This window comes from Pleurodeles waltl, chromosome 3_1, assembly GCF_031143425.1.
Source record: "Pleurodeles waltl isolate 20211129_DDA chromosome 3_1, aPleWal1.hap1.20221129, whole genome shotgun sequence".
NCBI lineage: Eukaryota > Metazoa > Chordata > Amphibia > Caudata > Salamandridae > Pleurodeles > Pleurodeles waltl.
Genome location: NC_090440.1, coordinates 158778456 through 158798277, shown reverse-complemented (window position 1 = coordinate 158798277; position 19822 = coordinate 158778456). Strand labels below are relative to the sequence as shown.

The window sequence follows — 19822 nt, the reverse complement described above, 5'->3', positions numbered from 1 at the left end:
TTGCCAGGGAAGGTCTCTAAGGGCTGCAGCATGTCTTATGCCACCCTGGGGACCCCTCACTCAGCACATGCACTCTGCCTCACAGCTTGTGTGTGCTAGTGGGGAGAAAATGACTAAGTCAACATGGCACTCCCCTCAGAGTGCCATGCCCATCTCTCGCTGCCTATGGCATAGGTAAGTCACCCCTCTGGCAGGCCTTACAGCCCTAAGGCAGGGTGCACTATACCACAGGTGAGGGCATATATGTATGAGCACTATGCCCCTACAGTGTCTAAGCAAAAACTTAGACATTGTAAGTGCAGGGTAGCCATAATGAGTATATGGTCTAGGAGTTTGTCAAACACGAACTCCACAGTTCCATAATGGCTACACTGAAATCTGGGAAGTTTGGTATTGAACTTCTCAGCACAATAAATGCACACTGATGCCAGTGTGGGATTTATTGTAAAATACACCCAGAGGGCATCTTAGAGATGCCCCCTGCATGCCAGCCCAACTGCTAGTGCTAGGCTGACCAGTTTCTGCCAGCCTGCCACAACCAGACGAGTTTATGGCCGCATGGGGTGAGTGCCTTTGTCACTCTGTGGCCAGGAACAAAGCCTGTACTGGGTGGAGGTGCGTCTCACCTCCCCCTGCAGAAACGGTAACACCTGGCGGTGAGCCTCAAAGGCTCATACCTTTTGTTACAGCACCCCAGGGCATCCCAGCTAGTGGAGATGCCCGCCCCTCCGGCCACTGTCCCCACTTTTGGCGGCAAGGCAGAAGAGGATAATGAGAAAAACAAGGAGGAGTCACCCACCAGTCAGGACAGCCCCTAAGGTGTCCTGAGCTGAGGTGACCCCTGCCTTTAGAAATCCTCCATCTTGAGATTGGAGGATTCCCCCAATAGGATTAAGTATGTGCCCCCCCCCCCCCAGGGAGGAGGCACAAAGAGGGTGTAGCCACCCTCCAGGACAGTAGCCATTGGCTACTGCCCCCCCAGACCTAAACACACCCCTAAATGTAATATTTAGGGGCGACCCAGAACCCAGGAAATCAGATTCCTGCAACCTACAACAAGAAGAAGGACTGCTGATCTGAAAGCCCCGCAGAGACGACGGAGACAACAACTGACTTGGCCCCAGCCCTACCGGCCTGTCTCCAGACTCAAAGACCCTGCACAGCGACGAATCCGACAGGGACCAGCAACCTCTGAGGACTCAGATGACTGCCCTGAAACCGAAGGACCAAGAAACTCCAAAGAACAGCAGCACTGTTCACCAACAGCAACATCTTTGCAACAAAGAAGCAACTTTTAAAGAACTCACTCTTCCCGCCGGAAGCGTGAGACTTCACACTCTGCACCCGACGCCCGCCAGCTCGAGCTCCAGAGAACAAACACCGCAGAGAGGACTCCCAGGCGACTGCGACTAAGTGAGTAACCTGAGACAACCCCCCTGCGCCCCCACAGCGAAGCCTGCAGAGAGGATCCAGAGGCTCCCCCTGACCGCGACTGCCTGGTAACAACGAACCCGACAACTGGACCAAGCACTGCACCCACAGCCCCCAGGACCAAGAGGAACCAACCTCCAGTGCAGGAGTGACCTGCAGGCTGCCCTCTTCCTAGCCAAGTCGGTGGCTGGCCCGAGAAGCCCCCCTGTGCCCTGCCTGCCTCGCCTAAGTGTCCCCCTGGGTCCCTCCATTGCTTTCAATAGCAAACCTGATGCCAACTTTGCACACTCCACCCGGCCGCCCCTGTGCCGCTGAGGTTGGGTTTTGTGTGCCTGTTTGTGTCCCCCCTAGTGCTCTACAAAACCCCCCTGGTCTGCTCCCCCAGTACGTGGGTACTTTCCTGCCAGCAAACCGGAAGTGGAGCACCCCTGTTCTCCCTAGGCACCTATGTGTTTTGGGCCCTCCTTTGACCTCTGCACCTGGCCGGCCCTGTGTTGCTGGTGCAGTGACTTTGGGGTTGCCTTGAACCCCCAACGGCGGGCTGTATAAGTGCTTTACTTACCTGAGAAACTTAACCATACTTACCTCCCCCAGGAACTATTGATTTTTGCAGTGTCCACTTTTAAAATAGCTTATTGCCATTTTAACACATACTGTGTGTACTACTGCTTTAATTCAAAGTTCCCTACTTACCTGTGTGGAGTACCTTGCATTTTATGTATTTACTTAAAATCTTGAAGCGTGTGGCTCTAAAAATAAATTAAGAAAATATATTTTTCTAAATAAAAACTATTGGCCTGGAGTAAGTCTTTGAGTGTGTGTTCCTCATTTATTGCCTGTGTGTGTACAACAAATGCTTAACACTACCCTCTGATAAGCCCACTGCTCGACCACACTACCACAAAATAAAGCATTAGAATTATCTAATTTTCTAATTTTGCCACTATCATCCTCTAAGGGGAACCCTTGGACTCTGTGCACACTATCTCTCACTTTGAGATAGTATATACAGAGCCAACTTCCTACACTGACCCTTTCCTGGCATTCGCCCCCTCGCAATTTGTTGGCCACCTCTGTAAAACGAGGTGGCACAGACATGCTCTTGGTGATGGGCTGACATTTCTGCGCTTCCCGGGTGGGTTGCGTACTTGGGTGTGAGTATCTCCTTCACCTTGGGGGCTTGCTTTACATCCAGTTACTGTGTCACTGGACCTCCAGGGAATTCAGGATGTGGTAAAGCAATTGCAAGAGACTTTTAAGAACAAGTAATGATATAGTTGTATTTCCATCTTTCCAGCATAATAACAGAAATTATTCGTTGTTAATTTTCTTCTCTTCATTTTCTTCTCTTCGGTGCACTTTCAGTTCTTCTCTTGTGTTGAAACTGATTTGAAATCTGGAGTCTGCTGAGAGAATGTACACCATTAGAACATGGAATACGTCGTCGCTGTATTCATAAGTTTACATTTAGAATGTATTTATTTATCTATTTACTTACAGGGTGTGTTAAACCTAGTGGGCATTTTGTAAAGGTCTTCCTAACGTTGACTTACTTCCATGCTGACAAGGTCTGAAAGAGTTGAACTTCCTTTGTCTGCATATCCCCTCGCGCTCCCTCTTTGAGAGTCTATCGAACGAGTTATACTTAATTCCGTGCTGACAAGGTCTTAAAGAGTTGAACTTGCCACCACGTTGAAAAGGCCCCGAGTTGAACCTACTTCCGTGGTAAAATGGTCTCCGAAAGTTGAATTTGTCTCCGTTTTAAAAATATTTTAAAGTTATCCCTGCCTCCATGGAGAGTACCTGGGAACGTCCATTTTAAAATTGTCTTAGAGAGGTGAATCGGGTTAGCAATATTCACTTTCACTCGGCAAGATCTGAGGAACATAGGAACAACCGCTGTGCATCATGCAGCAGTATGTGTAACAGGAAGAAGGTGGGTTACCGCACGGAGCCTCGCGCTTCACAAGACCCAGTCTTCGCGCGCTCATAATGACACGCACGGCATTGTACGATCATATTTTTTGCTTTATAATGAAATCTGGTGACTTGTATTATGCTATTTGCAACAAATACAGTAGATAAGAGCAACCACCATTATCAAGCTGTAATTATCCAGAGGCCGTTGAATTGATAAGCTCATGCAGTTGTAGATTTCTGTGGGACGGTGGTTTCAGGCCGTGGCCTTAGCGTTGATGGCACTATTGTGTTTTTTCCTCAGTTTGAAATCAGGCAGCTCAGGGCCCACCTCGCGCAGCAGGACCTGGATCTGACCGCAGAGCGCGAGGCGGCCCTGCAGGTGCCCCATACGCTGAACAAGCAGAGCAACCGGTTCAATGTTGTGGCGACTGGGGACTCCGATGATGAGGCCACCGAAAATATCGTCGAGTCGCGGCCATTTCGCGGTGAGTACCGTCAGGGGATGCCTTCTGAGGCTTATTTACATATTTACGTCTGCTTTTTTTTTTTTAAATTATGAAACCTCTTGACACGAGTTTTAAAAGGAAAACATTATCTCGACCCAAATACAAGTTGCATGTTGCAGTCCGTAGTCAGAGAGAGGGGTGTAATGCAGTACATGCTTTTACAACTTACACCGTGAATGCAGGGCATCCTTCGCACAATTTGTATGTTTGGAAGACACTGTGACCATATTTGTGTTGGTTAGTGTTTCTCCTAATTACCGAAGTTCTGTTATTTTTACTCTCTTACCTGATTTTACAGTTATCAGTAAGCTCCAAATGCTGTTTCATAAATCTATTTATTAACCTAAAAGTAGCTGAACAGAAGACAAAACACTTAGACTGTGATGTAGGTAGGGGCAGACTTTATTACATACCACCAGCAAAGCCAACCCAGCAGCAACTGCCTTCCCAACTGACAGTTGTGGAATCCCCATTCTCAACATTTCATCACTCTCCCCAGGGATGACAATGTGCTAAACCCAACATAAACCCCTTCCTTCACAATTCAAAATAAGGTTCATGCAAGTACATTGAACAACACTTTCACGGAATTAACATATTAAAATTCTGCCAATTAGAAAGTAAAAAGAAAATCAATAAGCTAAACACATATGCCTTATATGGAATTCTTAACAATACTATAAAGATGAATCCAGGAAACATACAATATAACACGCTTAAACAGAAAATATACAGGATACACACTTATGCTATCATAAGTCCTATGTATAACAGGTAAACAAATTCCCAAAAGTGGGGTGAGTGGCATCTTACATCTACCCATTACGCCATCACATAGTCCTTAAATTTCTCAGGACTCCACTTAGCTCTCCCTAGCAACTTTCTTTGACAGTAGTTCTTGTCAGAAATTGGACTCGCCTCTTTTCCCTTGCACATTCCCAAATTCTCACACACGTATGATGACTTGGATTCCGGTACTAGTGTAATGAAACACTTTTTCTAAACGTTCTCATTTCTTAGTACAACCACACGATCTCTTCTTTCACTTGACGAGTTGTCGAGAAATGGGTCAAATCTTTGCAGGTATGACCAGGTTTTTAGGTCCTCTCCCAATCTCCAACTCGTACACCGACTTCTCTTTGTATGTCACAATCCAACTGTATTTCTTTTTCACAGCCTTTCTCGCGTCCATCACACATCCTAGCCTGTGTCCATCAGCGTTCTTCCTTCCCTTCCATCCCTTATTCATTCTGGATTCCGCAACCCTTCCTCCAGAAACTCCCGCAGTTCTTTGGAAACCAACTGAGTGCCATTATCCTTCACCAACTCCTCTGGATAACCTTCCCTTATGAACACTTCCCTGAAGAAATCAATGACTACACTGGAACTCACGTTTTCCACAAATTTAATCTCCGGCCACTTAGAGAAATAATCAGCTACAATTAAGGCAAACTATGGCACACTTCCTAAAACCCCAAAAGAACCTGACCTGTCAAAAGCTATTTTATGCCAAGGTATGTCATCTGCTACAATGGGGGTGAGAGGAGAAGGATAGGTTTTCTGTTATTTGTCACTGAGATCGCATGCACAACAATCCCAAATGAAATATTCCACAGTAAAATCAATTTCTGGCCACCAAAAGTCTTCCCTTATCCTGCCTTTCATGGCACGTATGCCAATATGTCCCTCGTAAGCTACTTCCCACATTTTGCTTCAGAGTTGTATTGGAGCAACCAACTGTACGCTTCTCCTGACTATACCATCAGTAATGGACAATTCTTCAGCAATCCTTTTGTACGGAGCCAAAGCCTTGTTTAGACACTTCTTATTTGGCCAATGACCGTTAATATATTTCATCACTTCCTCTATCGCCGCATCCTGCCCTAACGAGTCCAATCATTCTTCCTCAGTCAAAGCTCCTCTCATTACACTTCCTACTGAATTCTCAGTACACACCATCTCCAAATCACCACTTTCATTGTCCGTGTTTGCACAGTCCCCATGGGTAACCTTGACAAACAATCTTCTATAAACCTTTTGCCCACAGTGAAACCCCCATTTGAACCCAGCCATAAGCAAATCAGTCTAGACCCTATTCCCCATGGGAACAGTCCAGCCAGAACTGCCAGGCCAGGTCCGGATCGGGAACAAGCATCCTGGGACAGGTTACCCAGGTAATCTGTAAAAACTTCAGGATATTCTTTAACCCAATCACCTGCATATAGTTGGGCTGTGTAAGATCTGAGCCACCCATATTCGTATGAGACAACACCATAGTGGGATGATATGGATCTAAAAGTATATTAAAGTTCACCTTGTTCATCCCATCCTAACAAATTCGAACCCTTTTTCACAATATACACTGGTTCAGCTGTAGAACTGCCTTCAAATTCCAAAGTGGTATCAATCTTTCCTACAACTTCTACTCTTTTACCACCATTTGCAAACATCTTTATACTTGACTTCTGTAACTGAGCTTCCCCAATTTTCCCAAAATCTTCATTATTGGTCAACATACAAATAGACCCCCAAGTCAGCCATGAACTTCAGCAACTTTTTACTAACATAAACTGGACAAAGGTTTCCTTTTACATAAAACAACCATCGAAGATATCTCTGCTACCTTACGCCAACCATTTTCTGAAGCAGACATCAGTATAACACTTTTGTCATCATTGGAGACAATCTCCTGCGTGACAGCTTTTACTATCTGAGGCATTTGAGCTTTTTGTCCTGTTAGAGACTTACATACACTGGCAAGGTGCCCTTTAACCCCACATTTGAAGCATATTTGATGAGAAGCGACACAAATTTGCCATTCACCATATGCGATTCACTGCCACAATGGAAACATGACATTTCATTCCTGCCTCTCCTGAACTTGGAAGGTAGGGTTTCAGTGTTATGAGACAACTTTGAGGATTTAGGTCCAGCTCCTCTAGTTGGCAACTCTGTCAGAATCCTGCTTTGAAATTTGACTGATTTGATGTGACTTGGAAGTTTCATTAATTTCTTTCATACACAATTGAGAAGGCTCAAAATAAAAAAAATAAAAGCTGTTTCCAAATCAGGATCACCTGTGGACAATAGATGTTTCAGAATTTTCTTATTATTCGTTCTCTCTATGGTTTGGTTCTGGATGATTTCATTCTTTAAATTACCTAAATTGCATGTACCTGGAAGTGTTTGTAACGCAGCAACAAAATCATCTATAGATTCGCTAGGATACTGAGCATGTGTCGATCCAAAACAGTATTTTTCCTCGGATTAAACCTTTTGTCATGAGTTTTTATGATGGATGAGTCCATCCATCACTTTTATGGCATTGTCTTCTTCCACTACACCAGTGGGGAAATTTACAACTTCTAAAGGTAATGTTTTCCAAATATGTCGTTCTACTGTCCCTAAATTGTACACCAAAAGTGTTTTTTTTCTTCTTTGAGGTGAAAGTGTCCCCATCTGTAACCTCCAAATAGGCCTCAAAAGCTTCCCACCTTTGTTGCCAAATGAGTGGAGGGGCGTCTGGGACTTGAAGGAATGGTGGGTGGGCGGTTATTATTTTCTCCACTGAGGTGACCCAAACGTGGGTGAGTTGCTGCTCCAACACTGTTCTGCAGTGATACTGACTGAAATAATACTGTTAGTAAACTCCAATTTATTGCCAAATACCACTATGTAGCGTGTACTGTATTTTTAAAAGCATGCCTATCATTGGTAACTGCAGGCAATTTATCGAAAGGTGTGCCCGTCACCGATACTGATGCAGGCAACGGTGTTGAATGTGCAGAGTACAACATGTTCCTAGTTGTAATTAATATGATGCTTCCCAACGAGGTAAGACTGTTCCCTAGACCGTCGTTTATTTGCACTTTCTACGATTGGTTGGGCACAATTCCTTCCAAACCTGTTAAAATGGCTACCATCACTATACACACAATGCATGTGTTTCTACAGAAATTTGGGCTTACAGCCAGGCGGTGTCTGCACAGAAAGAGTCACCAACTGTTTGAAATGGGAGACTCTAGTTGGCAGGGCTATGCACCCAGTCCAAGTAGGGACCACCACCCTTGTCAGGGTAAGTCAGATACACACTAAAAGATAGCCTGTGCTCACCCTCTGGTGGCTTGGTATGGAGCAGTTAGGCTTATCCAAAGAGGCAATGTGTAAAGTATTTGTGCAACACACACACACAGTAAGACAATGAAAACCCCCCAAAAAGACTGCCCACAAGTTTAGATAAATAAAAAACATTTTTATAAATAAATCAAGACCAAAATGACAAAATCCAATAAGTGAAAGTCGAGTGATGTATTTTTGAAGAATAAAAAGAGTTCTAGCACTTAGATGGCAATAGCGCTTCAGGGGTTAATTGAGGTTGTACTGGACTGGCACAAAGTCATAAATTCAGGCCGCCCTCGATGGAGCGCAGGCCAGCTACAGGACCGACGCAGGGCCTGCTGAGCAAAGTACTTTAATCCTGGTTGCAGTAACAAAATGCGTCAATTTTCCTCACGCTTTGCTGGTGATGGGTTGGTTTTGAAGGCGAAGCGGCGGTGCTACGATGCCTTGGTTTTGAAGCCGCTGCGCTGGGTTTCTCCACCCAGTGAAGGGATGTGTCGATCTTTCTTCAGGAGTGGTGGTGATTCTGATGAGATGTTGATACGTTGGTTTCAAAGCCGGTGCCCCGGGTTTCTCCACGCAGTGAAGGGATGCGCTTATCTTCCTTCAGCAGTGGTGGCGATGCAGTGGTTCAGATGCGGCGACAATGTGATGGCGAACAGTGGTTCCAAATGTGATGAACTTGTTCTACTCTCGCATCACAGTCTGTGTATCGGTTGCCGCTTCCAGCAGGCAGGAGATGCATCAATTTCCCTGGTGCAAGTACCTAGGTCTATTTCCGGTGAACCAGGCACAGGAGCAGGGGTAGAGACTTTGATATATCAGAGTCTTTATCAACAGTAGGCAAGCCAACATGCCATTTATCACTGTGGTGCAAGGCAGAGCCCAGCTTTCTCCTTCAACAAGGTCAGAGAGCAGCAGTCAGTAGGGCATCACAGCAGAAAAACAGTTTTTCCAGGTCAGCAGTCCAAGAGAGTGACAGCCCTTGATGCAGTACAGCAGTTAGGCAAAGGGCTTTAAATGCCAAGTCAAGGTGGTTGTAGGTCAAGAAGTGTCTAATTTGGTGGGTCAGAGACCCAGCATCTGTACCCATATGTGCCTTTGTAGTAGGGGTGACTTCAAAGAAGGGTCTTTGAAGTGCACAAGTATTCTTTCTTCCTCAGCCCTGGCCCCATACTATCAGTAGGGGATAATCAGCCCTTTGTGTGCAGACAGGCACTGCCCATTCAGTTATAAGGGTCATCCCCTCCTTCCCTTCCTGCCCAGGAAGGGCCATCAGAATGCAGAAGAATGCAGATGAGCACGCAGATACACCTAACCTTCCTGTGTTTGTGGCTGTGTAGAGAGAATTCACAACGTGTAGCTGTCACCCACCCCAGACGTGTATCGGAGACAGGCTGCAAGCACACAGAGCTGTAAGAGCAGAGAAATGCCCACTTTCTAAAAATTGCATTTCTAAAATAGTAATGTTAAATCTGACTTTACCAGCAAAGAGGATTTATCATTACCATTCTAAAGATATGAAACATGACATAGCCACTCCTTTCTAATCAGGAATTACAAATTAAAAGTGTATTAAGGAATTCACAATGTCAACCTATGAGAGTAGTAGGCCTCACAGTAGAGAAACACAAATGTATGTGATTTTTTTTTTTTACGACCAGGACATGCAAAACTTAAAGGTAGATGCCCTATCATTTACTTACACAGCATTCGGCCATATAGGCTACCTAGGGCCTACCTTAGGGGTGACATATATGCAATAAAAGGGGAGTTTAAGTCTTAGCAAAGGGCTTTAAATGCCAAGTCAAGGTGGCAGTAAAACTACAAACACAAGCTTTGCAGTGGCAGGCCTGAGACATGTTTAAAGGGCTACTTAAGTAGGTCGTACAATCAGTGCTGCAGGCCCACTAGAAGTATTTCATTTACAGGCCCTGAGTATATGGTATACCACTTTACAAAGGACTTAGAAGTAAATTAAATATGCCAATTTAGTATATACCAATGTTATCATGTTAAGGGGTGAAGCACATACACTTTAGCATTGGTCAGCAGTGATAAAGTTCTCAAAGTCCTAAGGCCAACAAAAAGAATCAGCAAAAATGTGAGGCAAGGAGGCAACAAGTTTTGGGGAACACCACCCTAGGGCTGACAGGTCTAACACAACAACACAGCCAAAATACCTCCAGGTGCTGGATGAACAAGATCCTAATCATCCCACAAGCTCCTTGTCAGCTACACCCTGGGACAGACAGATGATCTGCCAGGGTATTTCACTGCAATTTCAGGAACATCACGCTGAGCCAATACACACTCGACAGCAGCACTACAGTTGGAAGGTTAACTTATGCTTCTTCTCCTCAGGGTGTCCTGTGGCTGTCGGCGTTGTGAAGGCCTGTGGGGCCTACACTTGACTGGGCAGCGGGAAGATGCTTCCATTTGGAGCACTGCTAGAGCCTCTGGCTGCGACTGGGTGCTGGGGGCAGCTTGCGTAAAGTACACACAATGTTTTGGGAGCATACCTGCAGGACTGGCTTAATCTGGAAAGCTGGTGCAATCTGGGCCTGCGGAGGCCAGGATGCTAGAGGTGCCTGCCTGTGATGGTGTGTGACGGAGTATTGCCTGGGGCCCAGGCTGCAGGTGGAGCGGCCAACCTACCCAGAGGTCTGGATCGAAGATCCCTCCTCTGCATGGAGCAGTGACTGATGCCCAGTTTGGTGCACAGACTGTCGGATGAACCAGAACATTGCTAACCCCCAGGAAGCAGGGGGATACCTGCCCCTGCCACTATCAAAACCTTTGAAAATTGCTGTGAGCAGGTAGGGGCCTGGTGTGCACGATATCCTGCAGGGTCAGAGGGCTGCCTGATTCCTCCACCACGCTGGTATCTTGAAGCAACTACCTACTCTGCAGAACGGTGCCTGGTCTTGCTTGGACGAGAGTGCTTGACCTGGCCTCAAGCCAACAGACAGCCCGAAGGGGCACACAGCTACTTGCTGCTCTGCTTAGAATGCTGACCTTGGCCCCGGTGTTCTTGAGCGGCACCTGATACCCAGGCACTTCTCCACCCATGACCTCTTGGTCTACCCGTTCTACACTCCAGCACCCTCGACCAAAATTTCCACTACAATACGGCAATGGGCAAGAAAAAAGACTTGAACAAACTTGACTCCTCCTAAGAATCAAACCACGCTGCTGCGGAGACTATGGCCTCAGAAATTGGACCTCCCCAGGTGGAACAGCATGGCACAACTTTAGGCACTGTACTGCAGGCCATTGCCACCACGCTCAAGTTGAAAATTGATACAGTTGCTGGAGATATAGGGCTCCTGAGGGACTATCATTGACGCTTGACCAAGAGAATCATGACCACAAAGCACTCACTTGAAACCATCACTTCTGAAATGGCATCCATGTGCGAACAGATGTCACACATGGATGACAGAGTTAAAACCTTGGGCAGTAGGGCAGAATATTCAGAAAATAGGACCTGGTGGAACAATTTGTGTATCATAGGACTACCTGAGCAAATAGAAGGCCCTGGTAGAAACATGGTTAACTTCCTGGAAAAGTGGATCCGTGATGATGTGGCCCCGGAAGGCCTGTCCCAGTTCTATGCCCTTGAAAGTGCACACTGTATGCCGGGACACCCGCCTTTGCTGGTGGTGGCTCGCAACCTAGTGGTGGTTAAGCTGTTTCACTACTAGGATCTGGACCACATCCTGAGTCAAGACCAGCTAAAGGATGACATCCTGGTGGAGGACCGAAGAGTAATGATTTTCCCAGACTTTACTAGGGAGGTCCAAAAACTGTGGGCCTACTTCACAGATGCTGAATAGGGCCTCAGGTCCTTGGGCATACCATATGCCATTTTGTTCCAAGCCAGAGTAAGAGTCATCCACGGAGACGAGGTGCATTCATTTACCTCTCCCCCAACGCTCTGGGATTGGATTGATCCCCCTTCCCAAGATTGGGGAGTGCTCTGCGGCCAACACTCAGAAGATGAACTAGAGACCAGCCAGAAAAAAGGTGAAAAGGCAGACTGGGGCAGTTCCCTCTCGGTCTCAGGTCCTGCCAGAGTGTCAAAAAGTGGTGGAAGTGGTGGTGGCCATTAATGGACCTGGATCTCGCCCTCCCCCTCCATGGTCAGAGAAGACAGCTCGCGGGAATCAGACTCTGACCATGCTTCGGCCTCCTTGCATGGCTCTGGGAAATCATTGCCCCTGGTTACTCCTGGCACCTCATACAAAATTGGTTAATTGACCTGCAATTGCTGCTGCAGGAGTATACTATTGTGATCTGCATTTGTACTTGAATGTTGTGTCTGATACATTGCTAGACTATCATTGAGCCAAATATGGGATCAGTTATCCTTTTTTTCCTGCTGGATGGTGTGGTGTGTGGCCAGGAGATGTTGTAGATGGTGCACCCCCATAAACCCCAATATTGAAGATGTGCGGATGGTGTCTTCACAAGAGTTGCATGTTTGCTTCCCGGTTTGTATGGGAAGACAGTTTCTTCTTGTCCTGGGTTTGGGGAGTTGGGATGTTAGCTTATGGTTAATAGGTTTTATGTACAGGATTGCCCCTGTCTGCCCAGATGCCTGCTGAGGCCACTGAGGGCCCTCACTCTTTGTATAGAGCCAGGCCTCCCACCCCTGTTATTGAAGCACCATTGTTCTACCCCGATATGGCATCCCCCTTGACGTACAGTTTTGTTAGCTGGAACCATACAAGAATCATACATACTTAAAGAGGAGGGGAGCCCACATTGCCCTCCTGCAGGAGACCCAACTCACCACCACTGAAAGAGAGACATTATGTAAAAGATGGCGAGACCAGTTATATGCCTCCTCATACTCAGCCTTCGCTGGAGGGGTCCTAGTTCCGCCCCGGGATGCTCTTCCAAAAAACGAACAAACTGATTGATCCTGATACGAGATACATGGTAGTGTTGGGTTGACTGGTGGGCCCTGATCTTACCATAGTGGGGTTCTACACTCCTAACACAGATCAGGGAGGGTTCCTTGCTGAATTGTCCAGACTCATAGCACATAATACTGGGGGTGATTATAAATGTGTCACAGATCCAGCCCTTGGTAGGTCCCACCTTCCTCTGGCGGATTCACCGGTCCACTGACTTGCTCAGGTATTCTCAAGTTGGCAGCAGAGATGGGGGCTAGTGGACTCCTGGAGGCGCACACACCCCGGGTCCAGGCATTATTCATTTTATTTGGGGATGCACAAATTGCATGTGAGTCTGGATGCATTCCTTTATTCCCCAGGAGTGCCTGGGGTGGTCCGAAATGTAGCATACTCATGTAGGACACTTGTTGACCATAACCCGGTGTTGTTTTACCTGGACTGACATAGAGAGGGCCCTCGGATACCAGACTGGAACCTATGGGTGGAGACCATTGAGGATCCACTAGTTCAGTAGTTTTGCATACTATTGACAAGGCTGTACGGTATGGAAGTATTTTCTAGACAAGGTCACAACTGCACCCCACTAATGGAGTGGGACTTGTTCAAGACAAATATTAAGGGGCAGTACATAGCAGAGATTGTGGGAGTGCGATGTACCTTGGTGAGGGGCGAAGTACCTTGGTGAGGGACTTCCAGACACACGAAAGATCGCTAAGAGAACTGGGAATAGCAAGGCCAAGGAACCTGGGCCTGAAACACCACCTCTTGGAAGCTAGAGAGCAGGTAGCAGTTCATGCTGAGAAGCTACGCTGGTTTGACTATCAGAAGTACATGACCCGTGTCCATGTGGAGCGTGACAAAGGGGGAACCGTACTGGCTTGGCTCACCAACCCCACATCTAGAGGCTCCTTAATCCGAGAAGCGGGCTCAGAGCTTAGGTGAGCGTCTCTGCACAGGAGGGCATTAATAGTAGACTCAGGGATTCACCCCCCCACCCCAGAACCTACCCAGACCATCCACAGCTGGTCCATGCTCACCACAGAGGAAACAGCATCATGAACACCACCCACTCCAGAGTCTCCACAAACCCCTGCCCGCACCACATATACATCAGTGCCAGGACATCTTTCGCCACTGAGCTACGAAATACAATGAACTGCTCCATCAACACTGGCACCTTCACTGAGGACTGGAAACATGCCGAAATATGCCCTCTCTTGAAGAAACATTCAGCCAACCCATCAGAACTAAAGAATTTCTGTCCCATCTTGCTGCTACCCTAACCCGCCAAAGTACCGGAGAAAGCAATCAATGCACAACTATGGAATTTCATCGAGGCCAACTCCTCCCTGGACAGCTCCCAGTCCGGTTCCCACAGCAATCACAGCAGGGAGACAGCCCTCCTGGCAGCCACCGACGACATCCGTTCACTCCTTTACCGCTGCCACGGCGCTCATACTCCTCTACCTCTCAGCGGCCTTCAACACGGTCTCCCACAGCACTCTATGCACCAGACTCCACGACATAGGGATCCGTGGAAGAGCCCTGAAATTGATCCATTCCTTCCTCTCCGGGAGAACTCAGAGGGTCAGAATCCCGCCCTACACATCCAGACCCACAGGAGTCAACTGCGGAGTTACCCAAGGATCCTCAGTGAGTCCCACACTGTTCAATGTATATATGGCTCCTCTCGCAGCCATCGTCAGGAACCACAGAAGGAATATCATGTCATGAGTCGATGACACACAACTCATCATTTCCCTCACCGTAGATTTGGACCCAGCCAGAAGGAACTTCCACTCAGGAATGGAAGCCGTCGTCACCTGGATGAGTAAAAGCTGCCTCAAGCTCAACTCCGACAAGACTGAGCTCATCATCTTCGGAAACACCACCTCAGCTTGGGATGTCTCCTGGTGGCCCACATCCCTCAGCGGCCCCTCTGCACCGAATGAGCACGCCCGCAACCTAGGCATCATCCTCAACTCCGCCCTATCCATGACCCGCCAGGTAAACTCAGTCACCTCCTCTTGCTGGCACACACTCCGCAAACTTCTGAAAATTATCAGATTTATCTCAGTAGACTGCTGCAGGACACACATGCCTTAGTCACTAGCAACCTTGACTACAGCAACGCCCTCTACTCCGGCACTTCGACTAGAAACATCAAAAACTACAACTCATCCAGAATGTCACTGTCAGACTCATCCGGGACCTCCACGCCGAGAACCTATCTCCCAACACCTGACGACCCTCCACTGGCTCTTGGTCGAGAAACGGATCACCTTCAAGCTACTCACCCACACGTACAAGGCCATACACAACGCAGGACCTGCCTACCTGAACCACTGTGTCTCCTTCCACACCCCGCCAGATCCCTCCGCTCCCCCCAGCTGGCCCTAGCCACCATCCCTCGCATTCGTAAAACCACCGACGGAGGACGAACCTTCACCTACATTGCAGCAAAGAGCTGGAACAACCTCCCCCTGCACCTCAGACAAGGTCCATCGCTCACCATCTTCAGGAAGAACCTTGAGGCGTGGCTCTTCGGATGAGGCCCCCCCAGTGCTTTGAGACCCTCACAAGTGAGTAGCCACACTTTACAAAAACGGATTGATTGATTGAGGGAATACTGCACAGCGTTATATGTCCCTCCACCGGTGCAGCCCTGCCCCCAACTCATAAAGGATTTCATGGACCCTGTGGTGCTCCCAACGATTTCACAAGAGGACCTAGAGGCTCTGGGTGGGGATATTACACTTCAAGAAGTGCAGGTTGCAATTAAAGCTATGGCACGAGGCAAGGTCCCCGGGACATACGATCTGCCAGTAGAATTTTACACAGCTTATGCTGAGGGCTTGGCACCAAGGTTGGTTGCCGTCTATGCAGAAGCCCGAGACACGGGAGGATTACCCATCTTAGAGGCCTTAGTGATCCTGCTGTTAAAACCAGTCCACCACACTCAGGACGTAAGGGCATACCGCCCCTTGTCCATACTTAAGATGGACTATAAAATTTTCATTAGGATATTAGCTACTCACCTCCTTCCACTGATCCCCGTACTGATCATACGGATCAAGCCAGGTTCATCCCAGGGCGCAGCACAGCACAGAGTATCTGTAGGCTCCTCGCAATCCTTGACTCAGAGACAACAGATAAGGATAGAGCAGTGATTTTAATTGAAAAGGCTTTTGATAGTCTTCACTGGGACTTCCTTTACCATGTGCTGACAAAGATGGTAGCCCTCCCCTGGCTGTTGTACTTCTGGCTCAGGTTAGTCCTTTATACTATGCAAAGTGAAAACGATTCTGTGTTTGGTGGCACTCTTAACATCTAAATCTAGTATCAGCCAAATGTTTCCTTATCTACTGCATCTCACTGATAATGAAGGGTATGCAGGCTCATGTCCACCAGCAGCTCCAGACAGTTATTTGGTTGCCTGCACTGCACCGTGGGATGACACAAGGTGCAGGAAGACAAATAAAAATTGGAGAGAAGAGATACAGGTTACAAAGGGCACTCTGAGGAAAGAAAGAGGATACCGTACACAAAGCTAGTCATGGCCTCAATTCCTGTTCACAACCTACCCTCGTTCAACTAGTCAATGAAGCTTCTCTTCCCACAACAAAATATATTCCTGGGGAGTCGGCATGTACAAAAAGGTGACAGGATAGAAGAAGGAAGAATGGACCCTCAGAATGTATTTGATAACGAGAAAGCTCTGGTGCATTAATTTTTTATGGATTTCCCACAGTCAGAGGTCCTAGGACCAAAATGAAAAAAAACCTTCATAGGTTCGACAAGGACAGAATGAGTTTTCGAATTAACCCAAAGTCATGCCTATGGTGCACAATGGCTTTTCCATCAACGAACCAGTAGTGTTGAGATATTTCTCCTAGAATCACGCTACTACAGCAGAGAGATAGCTGCATTCCCTTGATATTCACACATGCATCAGGCTCTGCATCAAATGGACTGCAGCCCCAAGATACAAATATTAGGATTCAGGTTTGCATTACTTATTTAATGCAGACCTAATATAAAATCCAGGTTGGTATTTACAAACCAATGCAATTGGCAATTTGTGTTACTTCGTAACCAAAAGTATTGCTGCCTTGCGTTGCTTTGTGTCAAAGTGGCATCTCATGGGTGGCGCATGGGCATTCCTATGCATCCACCCATGAATTTTAATGCAGGTTCATATCTGCAAAGAGTTTTCGACGTGGATTTGTGCCAAAATCCAGTGCCTCCCTGAGGCTGCCGTTACTAGTAGAAATATTTTTTATTTCTTCTTGTATTTCCCTCTTTGCATTTTGCAGCACACATATTAAGAGGAAGTTCCCTTAAAGCATAGTTTTTGTGCAGAAAGGGATCCCTTTCTGGGACAAAAACGATGTTGACTACAAAGGCAAAACACCCTTGCACTACTAAACAAGGCTGCCTGTGTTGGTGCATGGCTGCTGAAAGTGCACCAGTACAGGGAGAGCAGAACTGTGCCACTTCTTTGGAGATATGTCACATTTCTGCTTTCTCAAGTTCACGCATCGCAGCACAGTAACTCTGCGTACTGCTCTGGGCCTGAATCTTTTAGACATACATATCTTCATGTCTTTCAGAGATCTTCCCAAGGGTCATCAACTCTCCAAGCAAGGCTTTGCAAGGTGAATGGCAGTGTCTGTCACCTTTTGTCATGCAAAGGCCACCATTCCTTCCAGGAGAGGGTGGCACCTCACTTCACAAGAGGCACAGCTGGAAAGGCAGTCGTATGTTCTGGAGCGGCCTCAGGGTGACCGCATAGAAGAGACTCCACACCTTCACAAACCTCTGTTCTCTGGAAGCAGAATCCGAGTCTTTCATCTTGAAGTGCTGGGCTAGCGCACAGATACTGAGGCTCTTCAAGTCTATGATCATTTCCCATAGAGAGTTGCTTGACGGAACAATGAGATGACAAATGAATCGGAGAGACCCTTCTAAAAGGGTTGACCAGGCTGCCTAGTAAATGGTGTAATTTTATGGACTCAACCTGTTTTGCATTTCCTAATTGTAGAGCGATTTGCTTTTCCCCTATAGCCATTACTCCTAAGGTGAATTTATTTATATATAAACATTATGTTTCCATTTCACGCTCTCTCCCTCTATGAAAAACACCATGATGCATAAGGGGGAAGACATTTTGCACTGCATAGGGCAGTACTCGTGTACTAGTCTTTTACCAACTGTTAAATTGGCCCTAAAACATATTAAATGGAAATAAGAATGAGAATATTCAGGCATTATTATATAGTACAAATAGTAATAATGACAGTGCCATTGCTACACTTTGTTATTAGAGAGTTGGACACTTGGGAACGATCCATAAATGCATATAACAGTGCATCAAAGAGCCCTCCTGTAGTTCTGCTTCCAAAACTCATACATGCTTTGGGGAATAGGCCTTCGTGTTTCTAGGCCCAGGTATTAGTTTTTATTTACAATTTTTGACTCAATTGGACAAACAAACCTGTTACAAGATGTTTTCTTTCATATAAGCTCGGGGTTCTGTGCATATTGTTTGACAAATGTGGTACAAGAATATCGTAGTCGGAATATCATCTGATATAAATATTATCTCCTAATATAATTTACCAAAATATATCCCCATTAGAGTCAATAACCGAAAATCTACACCCAATGGGATGTTATTTTTCTAAGCAATATTTAGGACACGAAAGACGGTATTTTTATCTGCAAATATCCTAACCGACTATTGTTTCACAAGCATGTAACCCTAATAATCACAGATTTTAATATTTGACAGATGCTATTGTAATGCAACAAATGTATGATTGCACCAAGAAGCCACAAATAAAAAGTGTGAAATGGGCATGAGGAGTGCATTATTTTGTTACCCACCGGCGATCATTCCAAAGTGGGCAAGCATTCACTCGCCCTCAACTGTAAATTCTGCATCACTTACCATGAGTGATTTCTCTTAAGAAAAGCCAAGAATTAAACGGTCATTGACTCTACACATTCTCCAGTTCAAATGCAATTTCATCTGCAGGGGGAATGAATGCGAACTGGGAATGCCACTAGTGTCCCCACAATCAATTAAACATCAATCCAGTCATCCATCCTTCTCGCTGTACATTCACATCACCATCCATGTGCGTTAAGTGGATGTGTTGGCTATGGCTGTATATTCATTTGTTTTTGTGTTATCTGTTTGCAATCCTCCGTTGTGAATAAGGTTGACTAAATGTGATGGTTGTGTGTATGTATTTGTCTCCATGTTTGCAGTTGCCTGAATGTGTGCTATCTGTTTATGCATGGGTTCCTGGGTGTCTGTTGGATTCTGCCTTTGTTTGCAATGGTGTCGTTGTCTTTTGCCCCTTCTGTGCAAGTGACTCTTTGTGTAAAGGTCTGTGTGCAAGGATGTCTTAGCTTGTGTGCAGAGATGCCTCTGTGTCTGTGTGCATGAGTGTCTATGCCTGTTACCTTTATAGGTGCCTATACGACTTTGTCTGTGTTAATAGGTGCTTTTATGCTGTGTATATCTGCAAGTCCATGAGTATGATGCCTGCAAGTCTGTTGGTCTGTGTAAATGGTGTCTATATGTATGTTGTTCTGTCTGCATGTGTACCCGTTGGCGTATGGATGCATCAATGCAGGTGTCTCTTTCTCCCTACCATCTGTCTAAGGTTAATTGGTTTGGGATACCAAGTGTAACTGACCGGTTATTCCTAGGTGCAGGAATACCAGGCAAAATTTTACCAGCCTGGAATTTCGCTGATTAAATCACGAAGCTTGACCCATCCAGAGACGTCTGCTTTGGCACAGGGGGAGCACAGAATGCTTCCATGTGCCTCACACCAGCCTTCCCCTGATTCCTTCCCACCTACATGCACATCCTGTTCCATACATGTAATGGCCTGCTGCTGCCAC

The 19822-nt window shown here is 46.5% G+C and overlaps 1 protein-coding gene across 9 annotated transcripts in view; it reads left to right on the top strand.

Moving 5' to 3' along the window:
- Positions 1 to 19822, top strand: part of TMEM266 (transmembrane protein 266) — a 394446-nt gene that overhangs the window by 247413 nt on the left and 127211 nt on the right. For all 9 annotated transcript variants that reach the window (XM_069222037.1, XM_069222031.1, XM_069222036.1 and 6 more), the window contains one exon: positions 3653 to 3836. In XM_069222037.1, coding sequence (XP_069078138.1) covers positions 3653 to 3836 — 184 coding nt within the window. The remainder of the gene's footprint in view (positions 1 to 3652; positions 3837 to 19822) is intronic.